Source organism: Trachemys scripta, chromosome 3, assembly GCF_013100865.1.
Source record: "Trachemys scripta elegans isolate TJP31775 chromosome 3, CAS_Tse_1.0, whole genome shotgun sequence".
Taxonomy (NCBI): domain Eukaryota; kingdom Metazoa; phylum Chordata; order Testudines; family Emydidae; genus Trachemys; species Trachemys scripta.
This window is the reverse complement of record NC_048300.1, coordinates 182,871,881-182,893,537: the sequence shown is the minus strand read 5'-3', so window position 1 is coordinate 182,893,537 and position 21,657 is coordinate 182,871,881. Positions and strand designations below refer to the sequence as shown.

General features: G+C 43.8%; 1 protein-coding gene and 1 pseudogene across 6 annotated transcripts in view; both read left to right on the top strand.

The window, feature by feature from the left end:
• HS1BP3 (HCLS1 binding protein 3) overlaps positions 1-18,503 on the top strand; it is a 70,039-nt gene extending 51,536 nt beyond the window's left edge. For 2 of the 6 annotated variants that reach the window (XM_034766585.1, XM_034766584.1), the window contains exon 7: positions 16,916-18,503. In XM_034766585.1, coding sequence (XP_034622476.1) covers positions 16,916-17,147 — 232 coding nt within the window. In that variant the 3' untranslated portion in view covers positions 17,148-18,503. Of the gene's footprint in view, positions 1-3,825; positions 3,882-5,317; positions 5,404-11,687; positions 11,708-16,915 lie in introns of those variants that run through there. The other 4 variants (XM_034766583.1, XM_034766582.1, XM_034766587.1 and 1 more) reach the window with 4 other exon arrangements.
• Positions 451-556, top strand: LOC117875669 (annotated as a pseudogene).
• Positions 18,504-21,657: the final 3,154 nt, after the last annotated feature.

The following is a 21,657-nucleotide window of genomic DNA, read 5'->3' as shown; positions in this document are numbered from 1 at the left end:
TCTGGGTACCTCAATTTTTGATGCCGAACTAGTGACACTTGTGGCCTGATTTCCAGAAGCACAGATTATCTGCAGCTCCCACTGCACCTCATGGCACTTCTGAAAATCCAGCCCCAAGATGTCTCAAGTTGGGTGCCCAAAACTGCGGCCCCTACCAGCAGTGGATTTTTTTTTTCTTTTTTTTGGGCAAAGTTTGTCTTATTGTTCAAGGAACTGATATTTGTGTAAGGATCTAATGAAGGGTGAAATACTGAATTATTTAAACAGCAAAGTCCAGAGACCACTCAGTGCACAAGTGGTTTAAACTTAATCCCCATCCCACCCCATTAGTTCCAGAATTCCAATCAGCCCATCCAGATACATCAACAAGCATTGCGTCCCAGCTACTGCGAACCTTGCTGGAGCTGGCATACTGGGGTAGGGACAGAGGAGACCAGACAGGGATCTTAATAGACTATACTTTCAGGGATCATTTCTATAGTTTGTAACTAGAGAAGTGTAGCCGAAAGTATCTCTCTCCAAATCCATGTGGGATATAAAATATTTTTTAAAGGGACTTTCCTGAGCCTTCCCCCAAATCATTGTTCCCCAGTGGGGATAGGGGAGTCTTTGTGACATCACAACCCGGAGCATCGCTTTGGAAAAAGAAACTCCACGGGGTGGGATATGAAATAGTGGGAAGTACGGTGGAGAAGCAAAGGGGAGGAGAGTTTAAAAACCACATGAGGTGAACAGCTCTTTTATCCTTGTTGTTTAGTGCATGCAACACACAAAATACACTTAATACTGATCTGCAAGTCACCTTTGAAAAAGACATAGTTGTCTCATCGTATTATATATACGTGAAGTCCTTTTGAAAACCCATTTTACAGAGCTTAAATGCAGGGCCTAAAACCATCTATGAGTGCCCCTTGAAATGAAAAATGGAGCAGAGGAAGCCTGAAATCAAGTCAGCACCATAACCTAATTGAAGTCCTGAAGTCAAGATCCTTGCAAATAGCTTGCCTTAGATCAAACAGATGCATTTAGTGTTGGATAGTATGATTAAGGGATATACTGTACTAAGCACAAACATAAGTGAAGTATGGCTGTATTCTAAAACCTGTGAATACAAATAAAATGGCCTGATTTCCCCCCTCTGGTAGTAACCACTAACCGAGATTATGTGGAGGGCGGCTCACACATGCATGCCCAGTGGTGGAGTACTCAAGACCATGCCAGTACATGCCCACTTATCTGAGATTAGATTTTAGCCCTAAATTGACTTGTTGTACAGTCTTGGGGTCTGTTCTCTTGAGAACACCAAGGGATTTATCCACACAACTTTCCCATGAATCAGGAGAACAGCAGATCCCTTGTTTTATGCTTTATTACATTAGGTGAGTAAACCCAATGCCCTCTGTATATGTATGTAACTAAATGGACTCCACTGGGAAACCCCCTTTAAGGTTTCTACTACCTGCAGGTGCTTTCCCACAAGGATTGTGTGTCATAGTCAGATTATTGTTAATATGGAAAATGATTATGATTTAAAGAGATTAATAGCTCCCATCCCACTGGGGGCTTTGGTCCCAGAGGGCAGCTGTTGCTTTCTCCTCCTGTGTAGCAGTAGCTTCTAGTAAAAGTAGGTAGATTGGCTCCTCCTCCTCCTCCTCCTTCCATTCACTTTCACAGGCCTCTAACATAGGGATGGGCAAACTTTTTGGCCCAAGGGCCACATCTGGAAATAGAAATTGTATGGGGGGCCATGAATGCTCACAACAGTGGGGGGGGGGGGGGGGGGGGGATGAAGGCTCTGGCTGGGCGTGCAGGCTCTGGGGTGAGGGTGAGGATGAGGCGTTTGTGGAGTAGGCGGGTGTTCCGGGCTGGGATCGAGGGTTTGGAGGGCGTAAGGGGGATCAGGGCCGGGGCAGTGGGTTTGTGTGCGGGAAGGGATTCAGGCTCTGGCTGGGAGTGTGGGCTCAGGGATGGGGCTGGGGATGAGGGGTTGGGGGTACAGGAGGGTGCTCCGGACTGGGATCAAGGGGTTTGGAGGCCATAAGGGGGATCAGGGCTCGGGCAGGGGGTTGGGGCATGGGGAGAGGCTCAGGGATGCAGGCTCCTGGTGGCACTTACGTCAAGTGGCTCTTGGAAGCAGCGGCCATGTTCCTCCTACAGCTCCTACGTGGAGCCACGGCCAGGCGGCTCTGCACGCTGCCCCATCAGCAGGTGCTGCCCCTGTAGCTCCCATTGGCCTCACTTCCCAGGCAATAGGAGCTATGGGGGTGGCACTTGGGGCAGGGGCAGTGTGCAGAGCGGAGCCCCCTGGCTGAGCCGGAGCAGGGCCATGCCGCTGCTTCTGGGAGCCATGTGGAGCAGCCCCCGACCCTGCTCCCTGGCTGGAGCGGGGCAGGCCCCAGATCCCACTCCCCAGCGGGAGCTTGAGGGCTGTATTAAAACGGCTGCCAGACCGGATCCGCTATAGTTTGCCCACCCCTGATTTGAGATAATTTTCCACACACCACAAGGCTTTTGCTCTGCCACAAAATCCCCCTGTCCACTCCAACACAGCTTCTCCCTACCATGCATATGTGTTGCTCTTATTAAAGGACCTCCTCTGAGGTCAGCTTTCCTGCACTCTTAGCAAGTATGTGTGGTGGTGATGGGGAACCTGGATGAGGTACCTCCCCCTGGGTGCCTGGGTTCTGGCACTGTGGCTTCATTCACTCTTTCCTGCTCTCCAGGGCTTCCAAGTGCACTGGAGGCCTGAAACCTCATAACCCCAGGGTCCTGCAGGGCAACTCACTCTGGGTAGCCCCAGAATGTATAGGAGGCAATGGCAGATGAAATTCAATGCTGATAAATGCAAAGTAATGCACATTGGAAAACATAATCCCAACTATACATATAAAACGATGGGATCTAAATTAGCTGTTACCTCTCAGAGAGATCTTGGAGTCAGTGTGGATAGTTCTCTGAAAACATCTACTCAATGTGCAGTGGCAGTCAAAAAAGCGAACAGAATGTTGGGAATCATTAAGAAAGGGATAGATAATAAGACAGAAAATTTCATATTGCCTCTATATTAGGGCTGTCAATTAATCGCAGTTAACTCACGTGATTAACTCAAAAAAATAAATCGCAATTAATTGCATTGTTAAACAATAGAATATCAACTGAAATTGATTAAATATTTTTGGATGTTTTTCTACATTTTCAAATATATTAATTTCTATTACAACACAATACAAAGTGTACAGTGCTCACTTTGTTATTTTTATTACTAATATTTGCACTGTAAAAATGATAAACAAAAGAAATAGTATTTTTCAATTCACCTCATACAAGTACTGTAGTGCAATCTCTTTATCATGAAAGTGCAACTTACAAATGTAGATTTTGTTTTTTTACATAACTGCTCTCAAAAACAAAACAATGTAAAACTTTAGAGCCTACTAATCCACTCAGTCCTATTTCTTGTTAAGCCAGTCGCTAAGACAAACAAGTTTGTTTACATTTACAAGAGATGCTGCCAGCTGCTTCTTATTTATAATGCCACCAGAAAGTGAGAACAGGCATTCACATAGCACTTTTATAGCTGGCATTGAAGGTATTTATGTGTTAGATATGCTAAACATTTGTATGCTTCTTCATGCTTCAGCCACCATTCCAGAGTATATGCTTCCATGCTGATGATGCTCATTAAAAAATAATGCATTAATTAAATTTGTGACTGAACTCCTTGGGGGAGAACTGTATGTCTTCAGCTCTGTTTTATCTGCATTCTGCCATATATTTCATGTTATAGCAGTCTCGGATGATGACCCAGCACTTATTTGTTTTAAGAACACTTTCACAGCAGCTTTGACAAAACGCAAACAAGATACCAATGTGAGATTTCTAAAAATAGCTACAGCACTCAACCCGTGGTTTAAGAATCAGAAGTGCCTTCCAAAGTCTGAGAGGGATGAAGTGTGGAGCATGCTTTCAGAAGTCTGAAAAGAGCAACACTCAGATGCGGAAAGTACAGACCCCGAACCACCAAAAAAAGAAAATAAATTTTCTGCTGGTGGCATCTCACTCAGATGATAAAAATGAACATGCATCAGTCCACTCTGCTTTGGATTGTTATTGAGCAGAACCCATCATTGGCATGGGCGCATGTCCTCTGGAATGGTGGTTGAAGATGAAGGGATATATGAATCTTTAGTGTATCTGGCACATAAATATCTTGTGATGCCAGCTACAACAGTGCCATGCAAACGCCTGTTCTCACTTTCAGGTGACATTGTAAACAAGAAGCAGGCAGCATTATCTCCTGCAAATTGTAACCAAGTTTGTTTGTCTGAACGATTGGCTGAAGTAGGACTGAGTGGACTTGTAGGCTTTAAAGTTTTACATTGCATTGAAAAATAAAACAGTTATTTTTTGTACATAATTCTACATTTGTAAATTCAGCTTTCATGATGAAGAGATTGCACTACAGTACTTGTATGAGGTGAATTGAAAAATACTATTTCTTTTTTTACTGTGAAAATATTTGTAATAAAAAGTAAATATAAAGTGAACACTATGCACTTTGTATTCTGTGTTGTAGTAATTGAAATCAATATATTTGAAAATGTAGAAAACGTCCAAAAATATTTAAATAAATGGTATTCCATTATTGTTTAACAACGCGATGAATCGCACATTAATTGCGATTAATTTTTTTAATTGCTTGACGGCCCTAATCTATATAAATCCATGGTACACCCATATCTTGAATACTGTATGCAGATATGGTCACCCCATCTCAAAAAAGATATATTGGAATTGCAAAAGGTACAGAAAAGGGCTGCAAAATGATTAGGGGTATGGAACAGCTTCCATATGAGGAGAGAGTAATAAAACTGGGACTTTTCAGCTTGGAAAATTGACAACTAAAGAGGGATATAGTAGAGATCTATAAAATCATGACTGGCATGGAGAAAGTAAATAAGGAAGTGTTATTTACTCTTTCTCACAACACAAGAACTAGGGTTCACCAAATGAAATTAATAGGCAGAAGGTTTAAAACAAACAAAAAGAAATATTTTTTCACACAACGCACAGTCAGCCTGTGGAACTCCTTGCCAGAGGATGTTGTGAAGGTCAAAACTGTAACAGGGTTCAAAAAAGAACTAGATAAATTCATGGAGGACTGGTCCATCAATGGCTATTAGTCAGGATGGGCAGGGATGGTATCCCAGCCTCTGTTTGCCAGAAGCTGGGAGTGGGTGACAGGGGATGGATCACCTCATGATTACCTGTTCTGTTCATTTCCTCTGGGGCACCTGGCATTGGCCACTGTCGGAAGACGGGATACTGGGCTAGATGGTCTGACCCGGTATGGCCACTCATATGAGAATGAATGAAACTGCTGTGTCCAGATCCAACAATGAGGTATAGTTCCATCATGCCCAGCTGCCACCACCAAAAATGGAAGGTCATCCTTTCACTTCCAGAATACGCACTGCAAGGGGTAACGGTGTAGCATGCCCCATGGCTCGTCCCTCTCCAGCATGAAGGCAGAGGGGAGGAGCCCAGGCTACCGTGGACGATCCTACCCGCTGATACAAATTGCTGATTTGTGGGTGCAAATGGGTTGGGTGGAATTTACTGAACCCAGATTCTTAGTATTAGGTTTGGGGATGGACCTAAGACCAGTCGCTGCTTATAATACCCAGCACCTACAGTTTTCCTCTGGCTATCCATAGTTCTGATACTTGGCACTATGGCTCTTTCTATTTCATATTAAAATTCACAAGATTGTTTTAATGTTTCCTTTTGGTCCTAGTCACTGCTTTAATATCAGTCTAATAACTCTTCATCTGATTTACTGCTCCATTTTATGCAAGTAATAGTCGGCTTGTATGCCAAGCCATGTTTGATTTGTGTTGCTAAAACTTTCAGGCTATGGTGTCTCAGGTTCTTCTTGTTTCATCCATCAGCCTAGTGACTCATTCTGCAGATGTGCAAATTCATGCACCAGGCAAAGCACGGTGCAGTCTTAATGCAATCAACTTCCTACGCCTCATTAATCTAAATTGTGACTCCAGTGTGACGAATAACGTTTTTGATGGGGGGGAAAAAACACAGTATGTTTTCCTGAGAATGTTGTGTTGGGACTGTGGCCTGAAGAGTGGCACAGCTGCAAGATTGAAATGTTGTGTAGACGCTTCCTGCGTCAGTGGAAGGGGTTTTTCAATCAATGTAATCCACCTCTCTGAGAGGCAGTAGCTAGGTTGACGGAAGAATTCTTCCATTGGCGTAGCTGCATCTACAGTGGAGGTTAGGTCGACCTAACTAGGTTGCACAAGGTGAAAAATTTTTCACTGCCCTGAGGAATGTATTTGGGTCAATCTAATATTTAGGCATAGACCAGGCTGTAGGTGGGGCAAGATTGACAGTCTGTTCTCATGGAACTTCCAACACAATTTCCAGCTCAAAAAGATTCCCATTATCTCCAGCTGAAGCATGCAACTTTTTTTGCTTATCTGATCCAAGTGGTTTTCTCACCACTAACATCATTTTGTATTATTTATTAATCATGTTTATTACAGTAAAGTCTAGGGACCAACCAAGAGTGGGGTCCCACTGCACTAGGCACTGTACAAACATAGTAGTAGATCGTCTCTGCCCTGAAGAGCTTGCAGTCTAAATAGACAAGTCAGACACCGGGTGGAGAAAAGGGCTATAATATATGAACAGACTGGTCAATGTGATGGCAGCATTACCTGTTTCTCTACATAAAATCTTTTCCCCTTTCAGAATCCACATCTGAGCCTTTACCTCACCCTGCTGAATTTGTTATAAGCCTTTTATTTTTAATCGGAGATACTTTTTTATGCCAGGAAAAAAAATGCTATTTTCAATTACTACTTAGAATCTGCACTGTAGTTGAATCAGCACATTATTATGGCAAGAATTTCAAACACTACAGTGCTCCTTTTCCAAGAGAAGTCAGACTTTGGGAGAAGAATTCATTAGGTGGATGGATATCTGTGCCCTATAATCTTTTAAACAAATATTTTCATTTTTTTTCCTGTGAGAAGAGCTCCGTGCTGTTGCTAGGTTTCATTTTTTCCCCAGCTCTGAGTTAAATGTGATAGTTATACATGGTATATTTACTTGCCAAGAAATGTAAGTCCTTGGTTCCACCTTGGCCTAAGGCATTTCATGTTGTTGTTAACCGTGTCTTTCATGATCAAGCAACAAAACATCAGACATCCTGACTTGCACAACAGCACTGAAAGTGGCTTGTGAGACAAAGATCGCACATTATGTACTATGTTCTCTGTAAAAGATCTCTAGCTAACCCATGGCTTTCAAAATCTAGGACTACCTGTTCATAGACCTGTTTGAAACTGAACTGTCCTCTGGTATCAGGTTCTGGGTTTTTTTTTTTAAATTATTATTTCTATTAAGCAGCATTCTGAGGCCGTATATTGTTTGGTGTTTTAGGACTGTGCGATAAACATTTTAGCTGCTATGACTAAAGCTAACTAAGATTTAAAGTGCAACTCCAAATGAGTCAGAATTTCTGAAAGTCACAATAACCAACCAGGTTAATGGCCAATGGCATGTGTATCCCTGCCCTCTAGGGAACAGAATGTCTGACCTTGACAAATGCTACACCTAATGGAGAGCAAGGTGAGTAATAGCTTTCATTGGACCAACTGTTGGTGAAATGGACAAGCTTTCGAACTACAAAGGAGGACGTATATAAGGTGACCAGACGTCCCGTTTTTAAGCCTTCTTCCAGGTGTCCCAACTTTTAGTTAAATACGGGCAAATTGTCCTGTATTTTCTGGGATCGCAGCACAGAGTCAGCAGAGGGGACCAGCAAGCAGCCATGCCCCCCACCCCCTCTCTCTTCCCAGCGTGCGCTGGCGCCGGAATCTCCCTTGCTGCCTCCTCCAGCGGCAGCAGTGCCAGGGATGGGCAGTGAGAGTGTGCCCAGGAGCCGCCCGGACTCCGACGCTCCCCCCCATTCCTGCTGTTGCTCTTGTCCCACCGCCCCCCTTGCCTACTGGGCAGCACTCCTGCCATGCCGCCGTCAGCTCCTGCTTTGCACGGGTGAGAACCCAGAGCACGGGGTGCCCCCCCACCACACCTGGGGCCTGGGGCAGCCTACGGGCAAGGGGGTCCCTGCTTACCCATGGTGGGAGGATCCCTGCTCCCCCGGGTGGAGGGGCTCTGCTGGCCGCATGGCAGGGGGAGTAGACTGTGAGCAGCGTTTCACCTCGCAGCTGACCCCCCCCCCCCGCACATGGAACCCCTAGTGGGGCATGGAGGAACGTGTGGCAGGGGCAGTGCCAACACCAGCCCTGCACTGGAGGGAGGGCTACGGAGAGCAGCTCGGGCAGGCCAGCCCACCCCATGTGCAGGGGGACCTCAGGCGGCCCCCATGCGCAGGCATGCGGTGGGGGGCTCAGACCATCAGCCATGCGGCCGTGCATGCAGCAAGGGTAGCGGGGGGGGGGGGGGGGGGGAAGCTTGGACTAGGTGTGGTGGTGGGGTTGCAGGCTGGCAGTGCGGTGGCTTGGACAGGGGGGGCGTGTCGCAGGCAGGTAGCGGGGTGACTTGGGCTGGCCCCAGGCACCAGTGGGAGGAGGACCTCAGGCTGGCCCCGTGTGGGCGGGAGGCAGGGAGGGCTCAGGCAAGCCCAAGCATGGGGGGACCTCAAGGAGGGCTTGGACTAGCCCAGGAGTGTCCCTTTTTTCCTTGGGGAAAATATGGTCACCCTTGACCTGCAGGACTTGAAGAGGAACTCTGTGAAGCTCGACAGCTTTCTGTTTCACCAGCAGAAGTTGGTCCAATGTCTCTCTCACATCCTGGGACCAACCCGGCTACAGCAACACTGAAAGCACCTAGTCGAGCCTTTACATTTGTAGTTTGAAGTCCTGAAATCTATACCTGATCTCTCTGTGTAAGGCCAGAGCTTTGTCACTCTAGGCTGCTGATTCACTCAGTATTTGTGCAGTGGGGGAGGAAGGGATAGAATTATTACTTATTACATAGTGTACCAGAGAACAGGGAATCTGTCCTGGGGATATGTGGCAGCAGTTTGATCTCTGGTTCAGTATCACACAGGAATTTTTCAACTGACTCTAATACAAACATGATTAAGGGCTGATGTGACAAATTCTGGAGAGGATGTTAAGGTGAAAACCCAGAGCCAAGTGCTTGGCTTGGGTAGCTGGGCTGGGTGTTTGGAAGGTGCATGGGAGAGGGAGGAGAACCCCACCATCGACATCAGGCACAAAGTGCCTGTGCAACCACTCCATAGAGGCTCCTATCAGAAGTAACCTCCATGGGCTGTCTAGCCTCACCCAGATCCATTCCTCATCCTCTACCCCTGACCTGTGCTCTGCCGTGCAGCAAGATTATATGGAGCAAGGTGTCACACCACAGAGGGGATCTCCTTCCCCTCCCTCCCTATTCATCCTTCCCCTTGCACAGCAGAACCCCACCTGAGCCATGAAGGCAGTGGAAAGGGTCTGAATATTCCCCTAATGGGTAAAATTTATCCCTGGAACAACTCTGACTTCAGTGAAATTACATCAAGGATGAGTTTGGCTCTATGTGTAGAGCTTTACTGAAGGATGACGGGGGGTGGTTGTGTAGCTTGGGGACGTGGTTACTGACTAGAAGTATCTGAAGGAATTGTTTAGGGTATCCATAGGATTAAGGTGTGATGAAGTGAAATTAACAAAAAGAAAAAAAAATTAGGCCAAGGATCAGGAAATGTTTCCTCACACCCGTAGCCTTTTAGCCTAGGGCAGTGATCCCCAACCTTTTTTGTCTGGTGGGCGCCAGACGACGAGCCACGGAGGACTGTGGCGGCGGACGAGCATCCACCGAAATGCCATTGACAAGTGGCAACGTCAATAGGCGTTGCCGCCGAAATGCCGCCGTCAAGCAGCGTCATCCAGAGGCTTCACCACCGAAATGCCGCCGAAAATCGGCAGCATTTCGGCGGCGACACCTCTGGATGCTGCTGCTTGTCGGTGGCATTTTGGTGGATGCTTGTCCGCCGGCCACTACGCAGGTGCACTTAGACGCCCCGGCAGGCGCCATGGCGCCCGCGGGCACCGCGTTGGGGACCCCTGGCCTAGGGAATAGTCTTCCAGGTGACAGGCTAGAGGCTCAGTCCCATGAGAGATTTTTAAGATTAGACTTGACAAAGCACCAGAGGGCGCCCTGTATGAAACAGTCCTGCCCTGAGCACTAGGGCACTGATACTCTTAAACTCATTCTTAACCCTAACAAATGGGATTACTCACATGCTTAAAGTTCAGCACGTGCTAAAGTGCTTGGCTGGATCATGCCCAAAAAGGTCTGTTCCATCTCTGACTTTTGTGATTGTTCTACCCTGAATTGAACTGAAAGGGATTTTATTTAAAAAAAAACAACCCACACTGCACATGTCCCAGTAACCTTGCCTAGCATCACAGACCCTTCTCCTATCCCCTCTGGTATTCAGGGGTATTTACTTCAGATTATAACATCTGTGGTTTTGAAACAACTTGGCAGAGACTTGTAAGTTGATAGCCAATTGCCTGGACATTCGTTCATACTGTCTGAACTCCGTTAAGCTAAGTATTGACTAGACCATGGCAATGGTTAACACTGATGCCAGCTTAATTAATTTTTCAGTACCATGCCATCTATGTGACGTCTGGGAATCCCAGTTTATGGCATCAACTGGCTAGCCTAGGAGTGAGAGAGACCAAGGTGAATCTTTGGTCCCTTTGATTCAGTGCAGAGGAAAAAGTTGCAAATTTCTTCTTTTAAATTTTCTTTTCAAAAGCTTCCTATGTTTGTTATTTGAAACTATTTCTAATTAAAAAAACAAAAAGTTTTTTGCATGCCTTAATAATTTCCCTTCTGAGCTGCTGGACAGCTAGAAATGTCTGAGCATATTTGCTATGTTAATAATTCAAACGATACTTTGCATCTTGAGCACAGGCACAGCTAGGGAGTGGGAAAGGCAGCTGGTTGGACACTTGGCTAGAGCTAGTGAAACTGAGGTGAAACTGGCTTCACTAAACTGCCTGAGACACTAGGGGAAAATTTTCAGAAACACTTCAGGGACTGAGACTCTGAAGGCCCATTGCCTTTCAGTGAGGCTTATGCTGCCAAGTGCTGGCCCACATTTGTAAAGGCATGTAGGCGTTGCTGTGCTCAGTGTTGCAATGCTTTACTGATTTAGGAGTCTAAATCCTATTGACCATCAATGGGATTTTGGCTCCCAAGTGCCTAAGTCACTTCTGAAAATGAGCTAGGCTCCTAAATCAGTTAGGCATTGTGACGCTGAGCATGGTAATGCTTAAATTCTTTGAAAATTTGAGCATGTCACTCTTGAAAATGGGAGTTAGGCACCTAAATCACTTAGATGGTTTTGAAAATTTTACCTTAGGACTTTTGATCAAAACAAGGACATCCGCTCACCCTATGCCCATATGTCTCCTGCAGTCGGAGGAAAAAGATAGTGGAGGATACACTTCCCAGTTTTAGTACATGCTCCATGCTCCAGAGGATAGTGAAAAACCCCAAGATCACTTCGAGATATTCCGGGAAGTCAAGTCCTTGTCTACCTTGAAGCTGTGTCCTGTGTATGTGAGCAACACTCAGCACGGCTAGTTAAATATCTTATCCCACTTTTACCCTCATTATTACAGATGAACAACTCTGTTTTTGTCAATTTGGATGACAGCCCAAACCCTTCTTGTTTGCACACGCAGTATAATAAGGTGTGTTGTTTTGATTTAACACAGGAAAATGTAATTCAATGTCTAAAGGAAAATAATTGGGGCAAGCCTTGATGTACCATAGTCTTTCTCTGTCCTTTATGTCTTTGTGGGTTGTATATTTCTGGTTCATTTTTTGCATTGTACTGTGTGAACACAGGACCTCTTTTTCCTTATGGCCTAAGAATATTCATGCAGAAAATGCATTATTTAATTGTGGCCAGCTTCAGAATTTTATTCAGTCAAAAATGAAAGAGAATTGTCATTGTGCAAAGGGATACCTCTAGGAATGGGACTCACCCTGGGGCTAGCAGGCAGATTATTACAGAAAACACATGTGAACATTGAGAAATGAGGTAAGAGGAGACACACCCTGTGTAAATTTTACAGGAAATTTGCTGATCATTTTTTAAAAAGTCATACAGGATAAAGCTTTTCCGTTTTTATAATCTAAGATGAAGATAGTAAAACCCAGGGCATGATAAATATTAGTGGTTGGTTGGTTGGTTCTGTGGGATTGCCCACAATGTGCTAAATGGTTTTCAGACAGACAAGATGATATAGTTCCTGACCTGGAGTTCACAATCTGAGGCCCCGGTCTGCAGACTACAATGTATGTGTTTGACTGAAGGATGGGCAATTAATCCCATCATCCAGCTCATTAATAAAGATGTTGAACAAAACCGGCCCCAGGACTGACCCCTGGGGCACTCTGCTTGATACCGGCTGCCAACTAGACATCGAGCCATTGATCACTACCCATTGAGCCCGACAATCTAGCCATCTTTCTATCTACCTTATAGTCCATTCATCCAATCCATACTTTTTTAACTTGCTGGCAAGAATTCTAAAATCAAGATATATCACATCCACTGCTTTCCCCATATCCACAGAGCCAGTTATGTCATCATAGAAGGCAATCAGGTTGGTCAGGCATGACTTGCCCTTGGTGAATCCATGTTGACTGTTCCTGATCACTTTCCTCTCCTCCAAGTGCTTCAAAATGGATTCCTTGAGGACCTGCTCCATGATTTTGCCGGGGACTGAAGTGAGGCTGACTGGTCTGTAGTTTGCCGGGTTCTCTTTTTTCCCTTTTTAAAATATGAGCACTATATTTGCCTTTTTCAATCATCTGGGACCTCCCCTGCCACGAATTTTCAAAGATAATGGCCAATGGCTCTGCAATCACATCAGCCAACTCTCTCAGCACCCTGGGATGCATTAGATCTGGACCACAGGCGCCAACTTTCTTTGGTACTGGTGGGTGCTCGTGCCCCGGCCCCGCCCCGACTCCGCCCCTCCCTGCCCCTATTGGACTCCGCACCAAATCCCCGCACCGGCCCCACCTCTTCCACGAGTGTGCCGCGTTCCTTCTCCTCCCCCCTCCCTCCCACCGCTTGTCGTGCGAAACAGCTATTTCACGGCGCAAGTGCTGGGAGGGAGGTGAGAGAAGTAGGACTCGGTGGTGCGCTCAGGGGAGGAGGCGGAGGTGAGCTGGGGCAGGGGGGCGGGGCGGGGAGCTGCCGGTGGGTGCAGAGCACCCACCAATTTTTCCCTGTGGGTGCTCCAGGCCCGGAGCTCCCACAGAGTCGGCGCCTATGATCTGGACCCATGGACTTGTGCATGTCCAGTTTTTCTAAATAGTCCTTAACCTGTTCTTTCACCAGTGAGGGCTGCTCACCTACTACCCATGCTGTGTTGCCCAGTGCAGCAGTCTGGGAGCTGCCCTTGTCTGTGAAGACCGAGGCAAAAAAAGCATTGAGTACTTCGGCTTTTTCCACGTCATCTGTCACTATGTTGCCTCCCCCATTCAGTAAGGGTCTCACACTTTCTCTGGCCTCCTTCTTGTTCCTCACATACCTGTAGAAACTCTTCTTGTTACCCTTCACATCCTTTGCTAGCTGCAACTCCAATTGTGCCTTGGCCTTCCTGATTACACCCCTGCATGCTCTAGCAATATTTTTATACTCCTCCCATGTCATCTGACCAAATTTCCACTTATTGTAAGCTTCCTTTTTGAGTTTAAGCTCACCAGAGATTTCACTGTTAAGCCAAGCTGGGTGCCTGCCATATTTGCTGTTCTTTCTGCACTTCGGGATGGTTTGTTCCTGCGCCTTCAATAAGGCGACTTTAAAATACAGCCAGCTCTCCTGGATTCCTTGCCCCCTCATATTAGCCTCCCAGGGGATCTTGCCCATCAGTTCCCTAAGGGAGTCTAAGTCTGCTTTTCTGAAGTTCAGGGTCCGTATTTTGCTACTTTCCTTTCTCCCTTTTTTCAAGATTCTGAACTCAACCATCTCATGGTCACTTCTGCCTAGGTTGCCACCCACTTCTACTTCCCCTACCAATTCTTTCCTGTTTGTAAGCAGCAGGTCAAGAGGAGCACGGCCCCTTGTCGGTTCCTCCAGCACTTGTACCAGGAAATTGTCCCCAACACTCTCCAAAACCTACCTGGATTATCTGTGCATTGCTGTATTGCTCTCCCAGCAGATGTCAGGGTGATTGAAGTCCCCCATTAGAACCAGGGCCTGTGATCTGGAGACTTCAGTTAGTTGTTCAAAGAAAGCCTCGTCTACCTCATCCTTCTGATCTGGTGGTCTATAGCACACGCTCACCACGACATCACCCTTGTTGCTCTCACCTCTAAACTTAACCCAAAGACTCTCAACAGGCTAGTCTCCAGTTTCAGACTGGAGCGCTGAGCAATCATACTGCTCTTTAACCTTTACTTCATTGGTTAGGGCACTCACAGTGGACATTGGAGACCCATGTTGAGACCCAGAATGAACTTTTTTAACTAATCACAATTTACTTAAATTTCAGATTTGATTGAAACCAAACCAATTTTTTCCCCAATTTTTTTGGAACTGCTGCTGTACTGAAAAATCATTTATTTGCCCAGTTCTAACTGTAACTCCTACCGGGACATGGAAGGCAATCGGGGAGGTTGCAAGGCATTGAAAATGTTATTACGATCTAAAGCAGAGAAAATAAAATTTCCAGAATTATTTCATGGTTAGCAACACCTTCCAAGTTTGTGAGGTCAAATGTAGTTGTATTATATAGGCTTATCATTTATACCATTTTTACTTTTATAGTAAACGTAAGGGGGTTGTCAAAATGTTTAACTTCAAATAAGGAGCCAAGTTCCAACAACCTTAAAAGGCTGAAAGACAGTTGTTAAATAGAAAGATAAAGGTGCTACTTAGCCATTGCATGGCCCAAATGGCGTTAAGTTCAACTAGATTCACTCTACGCCAGTGGTTTTCAACCTGTGGTCCCCAGACCACTGGGGTCCGCAGACTATGTCTAATATTTCCAAAGGGTCTGCATCTCCATTTGAAACTTTTTAGGGATCTGCAAATGAAAACAGGTTGAAAACCACTTGTCTAGACAGTACAGTCAGAAATTCTATGTTGTATCTTTTAAGAAAGCCAAACTAATACTATTTCTGCTAGCAGTAATAATGATGAGGGAGTTCTTTGAGTATTTTAAAATTCAAATATTTATAGAATTGTAACTGGGATGGATGATGTGATGAGAGAAGCGTCTCAGATTTGTTGACTCTTCTTTTGTTATCGCCTATGTGGAATAATGGCCATGGTGCTGGAGCTATAAGCAGAATAAACTGCTTCTATGGTTACGGAACACCTCAGCTTTGCTTTGCATTTAATAGCCTGCCAATGGCTCCTTTATTGCTCTGCTGAGCTTAGTAGAGAGAATTATTAAATCTCTGCTGGGGGCACCAGTAAATAAATATATAAGGGGTGAAATCCCGGCCCTATTGAAGTCAGTGGGAGTCAAATCATTGACTTCAATAGAGCCAGGATTTCACCCAGTATACCCCAAAGCCACCAGCTAGCGCAACAGGAGCAGATATGTGGTGGGGAAAATATGAATAAGAAAGTATAAATAACATTACAGGGAGCCAAAATACCTGCTAACTGATCTGAGATAAGGGCCAAATCCAAGGCCAAATCCCAACCCAACTAACACAGAGTGTGAAAAGGGATACAATTAATAGGAACTTTGCCCACCCCAGGCAGTAAAGTGGTTGCAGAGCTGCTCCGCCAAACCCATTCCAGCCACCGGTGCCACAGCATTAGCGGGAGGACCAGAGAATCCACACAGAAGTGAAGAGTCTGGCTTTGCCCCTTCCCTTATCCCCATCTTCACTTGCTCTGTGCATATTGCTCTTGGGGAGCCATTGCTGCTGCAGAGAGGGGTGCACCCAATCAATCTAGCATTACCCAGTGCATGGCAGAACTTCCCCCATCCTGTTGCCAAGCGGGGGAGGGGGTCTTTCCAGCTGCAGCTTTCAGAATGATCAAAGATGGGATTTTTCAAAGGTTCAGCACTGACCCTGCCCCCATGTTTTACCATTGACTCCAACGGCAGTAGAGTTAGACCAATGCAGAGTGCTTTATCCCACCCTGAAATCTCACACTAATACTTACGTCATTCAATCTAGCCAAACAATATAAATGCCCTTAATTTATTTAAATTTTTCCTTGTATGTTTTGATGTTGTTTGAATATTATTTGATTAGAAAGTTGGGAAAAGTTACCCTAAAAAAGCATAATCCACACAGATCAAAGGAGCCCTCTGTTTCACAGGAGCATGTGTGAACAAGCCATTCTGTGGTTAACTTTATCCAGATCAGCATTAGCAGCTAGATTTGTAGTTCATCTTGTTTGTCTGAGAAGCAGAGCTGGGTAGGAAAGAGTTTGTCTGTCCTGTGAAAAATGTTGAAATTTCAAAAATATTTTCCTGTTCCAAATTGAGGCAAAAAATCATTCTCAAACTTTTGTGAACAGGAAAAAAAAAATCAGTTTGGTCAACGGAAAGGTTTTGTTTCAATTTCAATTTTTTAAAGTTTTTCTTTACTCTACATTAACTTGCATTTCTAAATAAAAAGTCATTTCAAATAAAAAAAATGGAACTTTTCATTTAGTGTCTCATTTTACCGTTTTCTGTGACAATTTCAAAGTTTCCAGAATTTTCAGAATGGGAAATTGGTTGAAATCAACCCTTTCCCATGAAGGTTCAGTTTCAGTGAACTGGCATTTTCTGAGGGAAAATATTTTTGGTCAAAAAATTCCTGGTCAGCTCCAATGAGGAATCACGTGTGCATTTGTTTTTTTATTTTCTTTCCTTAGGGTTGAAGAGGATTTAGAGAGGCTCTGGAGAGTGAGTTCTAAGCCAAAACCCAGGCTGCCATGTAAACCGGCTTTGCTTAAGAAGCCATTAATCACCACTAAGAACAATGTTAGTCCAGCCCCTCCAGCAAAGCCGAAGGAAGACAAGATTCAAACCATGGACGAGGTAGACATTCTCCAGTACATTCAGGACAACGAATCTATCAGCAACCAAGACATGAGTCTCTTTTGAAGAGTCTATTTCTTTTTTGTCTTCCGAGGCTGCCTTATCCAAGCGCCTTTGACCTCGTATGTTGAGGGAGGCAGGAGTTAGCTCGAATTCTTCATTGTCACTACATTTGTCAACTTGTCATGATTAGGAGAGCAGCAAGTCTGATTATTTCACAAGCTCTAAGTGGTAAAGAGTATGTGTTTCTACAGTGCAATTATGATCTAATGTTGCCTTATATTTTCAGGGTTTTTAGTTTTAAGAGGTGTAGAAAATATACAACACTATAGATTCTGTGTACTACAGTCATGTCAAATTATTGTAACATTAATCTATTACTAGACCAAAAGGGCTAGAGCAAACCGCATAGGCTACAAGCATGAATACAGTCTAGTGGGGCCCCCTTCACTCCATTAGCTGAATAAGAGACCGTATGTTTCAATTAACTGGAAATGTGATCCTTTTTCTCTTGTCCATCGTTGTAGCAACCTGCCCTCCCTTGCTGTCATTTCAGTGAGATGCAGCCAGTTAATGCTTCTGTGGATACACTAAATTCCACCTCCTTTGTAGTTGAGAGAGAGATTAAAATCCCGAATTCCTGACCATTCTTCCCCTATTCAGGCACTCACTGAGTCCCAGAGAAAGTTGTCCTTACCCCCAGTATAGATACAGCCATATAGTGTCAATGTCTTGCCATTGGCTATTTAGATACACAAATTCCAGCTCAGGGGAGATCTAGCACAATAGTGAAACAAGGCTAGACCCTGCAAATCTATGTGCAGATTTTCCGACTACGGATAGTCAGCACGGGAACATGGTGCAGAGTTAGCAAATGACTAGAGCTGTATTTCAGGCCATCTGTAGATACACAGAAACATTTCGGAAGTTTGGATCTTTTTCCTGATCTAAACTTCAGGGCTTGGCCCCATCTCTATAAAGACATGGGAGTGGAATGATGCTAAATGGTGGGCCCTTCGGTATCTGTTTAATTTTTATAGCCAGGCAGGAGCAACTTCGGGGTGATAAAATATATTTTTTTAAAAATCTGAATATTTTCGTGAAATTTTAGTGCCTGTGAAAAGTAAGAAATTAACCCAGCACCTCAAGGTCTCCAGCAGTGAAATGCAAGTATATTTAAGCCATGTCACACACCCCAAATCTGCCTTTTTAATGCATAACATAATAAAAAGCCTATAAAGCACTTTAAAAATATTTTTTTAATAATTACCATGTTGTCTATTCATAATTTTCTCTTTATTCTAAAAGATAATGTATTAAGTACATTTTTGTTTAAAGGAACAAAAAAATCAATATTAGATTTGAACCATGTAAAATAAGATTCACTATAATAAAATGACATGCTAACCGGTATGTACTGTTGTTCTTTATTATATCCTAAAGTAAGGGCTAATGAGAGTTGAAAGTTGGGTTCTAATTACCTAAGCTGTGATGAATGGTCCGTTTTTATTGCCATATGAGTGCAGTAAAATATGTGTATAAATAAGAAAATATTGAAGCATGGTTCAGATAAAGCTTACTGATGGACACAGACGTCTACCTATGGTTCTTATATGGCTCCCATTAGTATCTGAGCAAAATATTTAATTAGCCTCCACATACTTCTTTTCCTCGCCTGCAGATTATAGTGACCTCAGCCCAAGAAGCCCTGGAATGTGATTCCTTTGGAGGACATGCTCAGTTGAGACATAATATTGACTTGGTGTCCAACAGAATGTAGTAAGACGAGCGTGGAATGGATTTTATCAACACGATTGAGCTGCTTGTGAAAGATTTTGTGACTATACTCGTCTAGGCACACGTGTTTATAATTCTCTGGAAATTTTGTTTAGTGACAATTTTGACTCCTTTTGACTAGTGACTTTTCAGGGTTTGTCTGGTGACTTCTGGCTATGTAGAGTTGGCAACAAACTCCAAAAAAAAAAAAAAAAAAAAAGAAATAAAATTAAAAGCCATCAGTGTTGGCCTACCTCTGCTCCCTCTAAAATTAACAATTAAAGTCCCTTTGACTTCAGTGGAAGAAGAGTTAAGCCAATGCGGAGCATTTTTGAAAATGCCACCATATGGCTTCCTGTAATTATACTATTAGAAGATACCATGAAAGTTACTTGGCTAGGAGGGGTGAATAACAAATAACAGATTTCCCAAGTATCACTTCACTGTCGCAAGAAAAGTCATTGTCTTAGAGCTATTTAGGAATAAATTCCAGTAGAGTAACCCCTAAACAGAATTTCTGCAATCAAAGAATGTCCTTTTTCAACAGGATGCTCAAAGATTCTGGAGTCAGGTTTTTCAGGAAGACATGGTGTTCTCCAGCTTTTCAGTAATAAAAACAATACACGAGAGTGGCATACCATGCCTCCTGTTAAGAAACACAAGGCTATCTGATGTGTCCATTCACTAAAGTGATGGTGGACAGGCAATTGTTTAGATGGTAGCATGCTCAGTCTAATGAGTAGTGAAACCAAATCTGGACAATACCTGAAACATACAACCATTTCAACATGTGGTGGTAAAAACCTAGGGCTAGATCATCAACTAGCATAAATCAGCAAAGCCCCATAGAAATCATTGATGTTATGCTACTTTATGGCCCCTGAAGATCTGACTCCTACTTTCTTTCTGTGAAAAATGTGTCTAGAAAAATCTAATTTTTAGAATCTCATGTAGATCATTAGCAGCTTTGTGGTTGCCAGTCAATCTGACCTGATCTAAACAGATGGGATGTGACTAGTCTGATAATCTTGAGTCTGTGATAATGGGTGAAATCTGATGACAAGATGTAATCGGAAATGTATGCCTGCCTGATATATCTAGGCTGTTACAAAAACCTGATTTCCCTTTAAGAAGCAAGGTTGGGACCCTGAAATGAATGGGTTGTTAAGTGTTTCTATTGCAAGATGTGCTTCATCCTCTTTTTTAAATGTTTATTAAAATCTTTCACAAAGCTATCTGTGCTCTATATTTACCCAAACAGCACATTTCTTATTGCTCCTATCATTTCTGTTCGCTCTTTGAGTTTCTTGGACATTGTCACTAATGATCCCAAAATTCCCATAGATTATTTTGTTGGTGGTAATTATTAATGCCAATAATTTTACCTCAAAAGAGTTAACAATAACTTCTCATTATGTTAGCAATCACTCCTTGGCCAGGCATGCCAAGGATCCCAGATATACACTGCTGACCCTGAACAAGAAAGTCTCAAGGCTTCTGTGGTTTATTTCCCTATTTATTGTTTTGGCCTTTCTTAGCTTATCTTTTTTTTAACCTCTATATGCTGCGTCTGGCTATAATTGTAGTTTTCAGTAGTTTTTGAACCTGGGACCTTTAACTTTAAAAGTATGAGCCTGTATCATGTGAAATAAGGGAGCAACCTCTTTACCTGGCAGCAGTGACAGGCTTTTATCCTTTTGTGGATCAGCCATTAGAGAGAGACAAAAATAACACTGGTTTCACAGGGGTAGCCGTGTATCAGCAAAAACAATGAGGAGTCTTTGTGGCACCTTAGAGACTAACAAATTTATTTGGGCATAAGTGTTTGTGGGCTATAACCCACCTCATTAGATGCATGGAGTGAAAAATACAGTAAGCAGAATGTATATTATAGCACATGAAAATATGGGAGTTGCCTTACCAAGTAGGGGGGTCAATGCTAATGAATTTTTTTAATTTAATGGAGATATCCTATCTCCTAGAACTGGAAGGGACCTTGAAAGGTCATCAAGTCCAGCCCCCTGCCTTCACTAGCAGGACCAAGTACTAATTTTTGCCCCAGATCCTCAAGTGGCCCCCTCAAGGATTGAGCTCACAACACTGGGTTTAGAAGGCCAATTCTCAAACCACTGAGCTATCCCTCCCTTAATTCAGTTAAGGTGGAAGTGGCCTATTCTCAACAGTTGACAAGAAGGGGTGAATACCAAGGGAGGGGAAATTACTTTTGTAGTGCTAACAAGGCCAATGCAAATAACACTGTGCTAGTGTGGATTACACTGGTTCAATTAGAGTTAAGTGCCTTTACACTGAGCCCAAATAGCTCTTTATCAGGGAAAAATCCAGAGAAGGAACAGGAAAGTCCCATAGAGGCAGACATTTTAGATCCTATATTAAAACAAAACACAACCATGCTCACAGGACCATGAGGAAACTTGCAACAGTTCCCAAGCTTCTCATACTGTATATTATTTCATCAAACTATATGATGAGATAAATCATAGAACATCAGGGTTAGAAGGGACCTCATGAGGTCATCTAGTTCAACCCCTGCTCAAAGCAGGGCCCATCCCCAGACAGATTTTTACCCCAGTTCCCTAAATGGCCCCCTCAAGAATTGAACTCACAATCCTGGATTTACGAGGCCAATGCTCAAACCACTGAGCTATCCCTTTTCCCTGCATCCTATCTCTTTACAGTGTGGTAATTGCAGGATTGACTTGGCCTTCCAGATGTTGACCATGCAACAGCTCATGCCTGTCAGGGCTTCACACAGTAATTATATTGAATGAAATCTGTACCA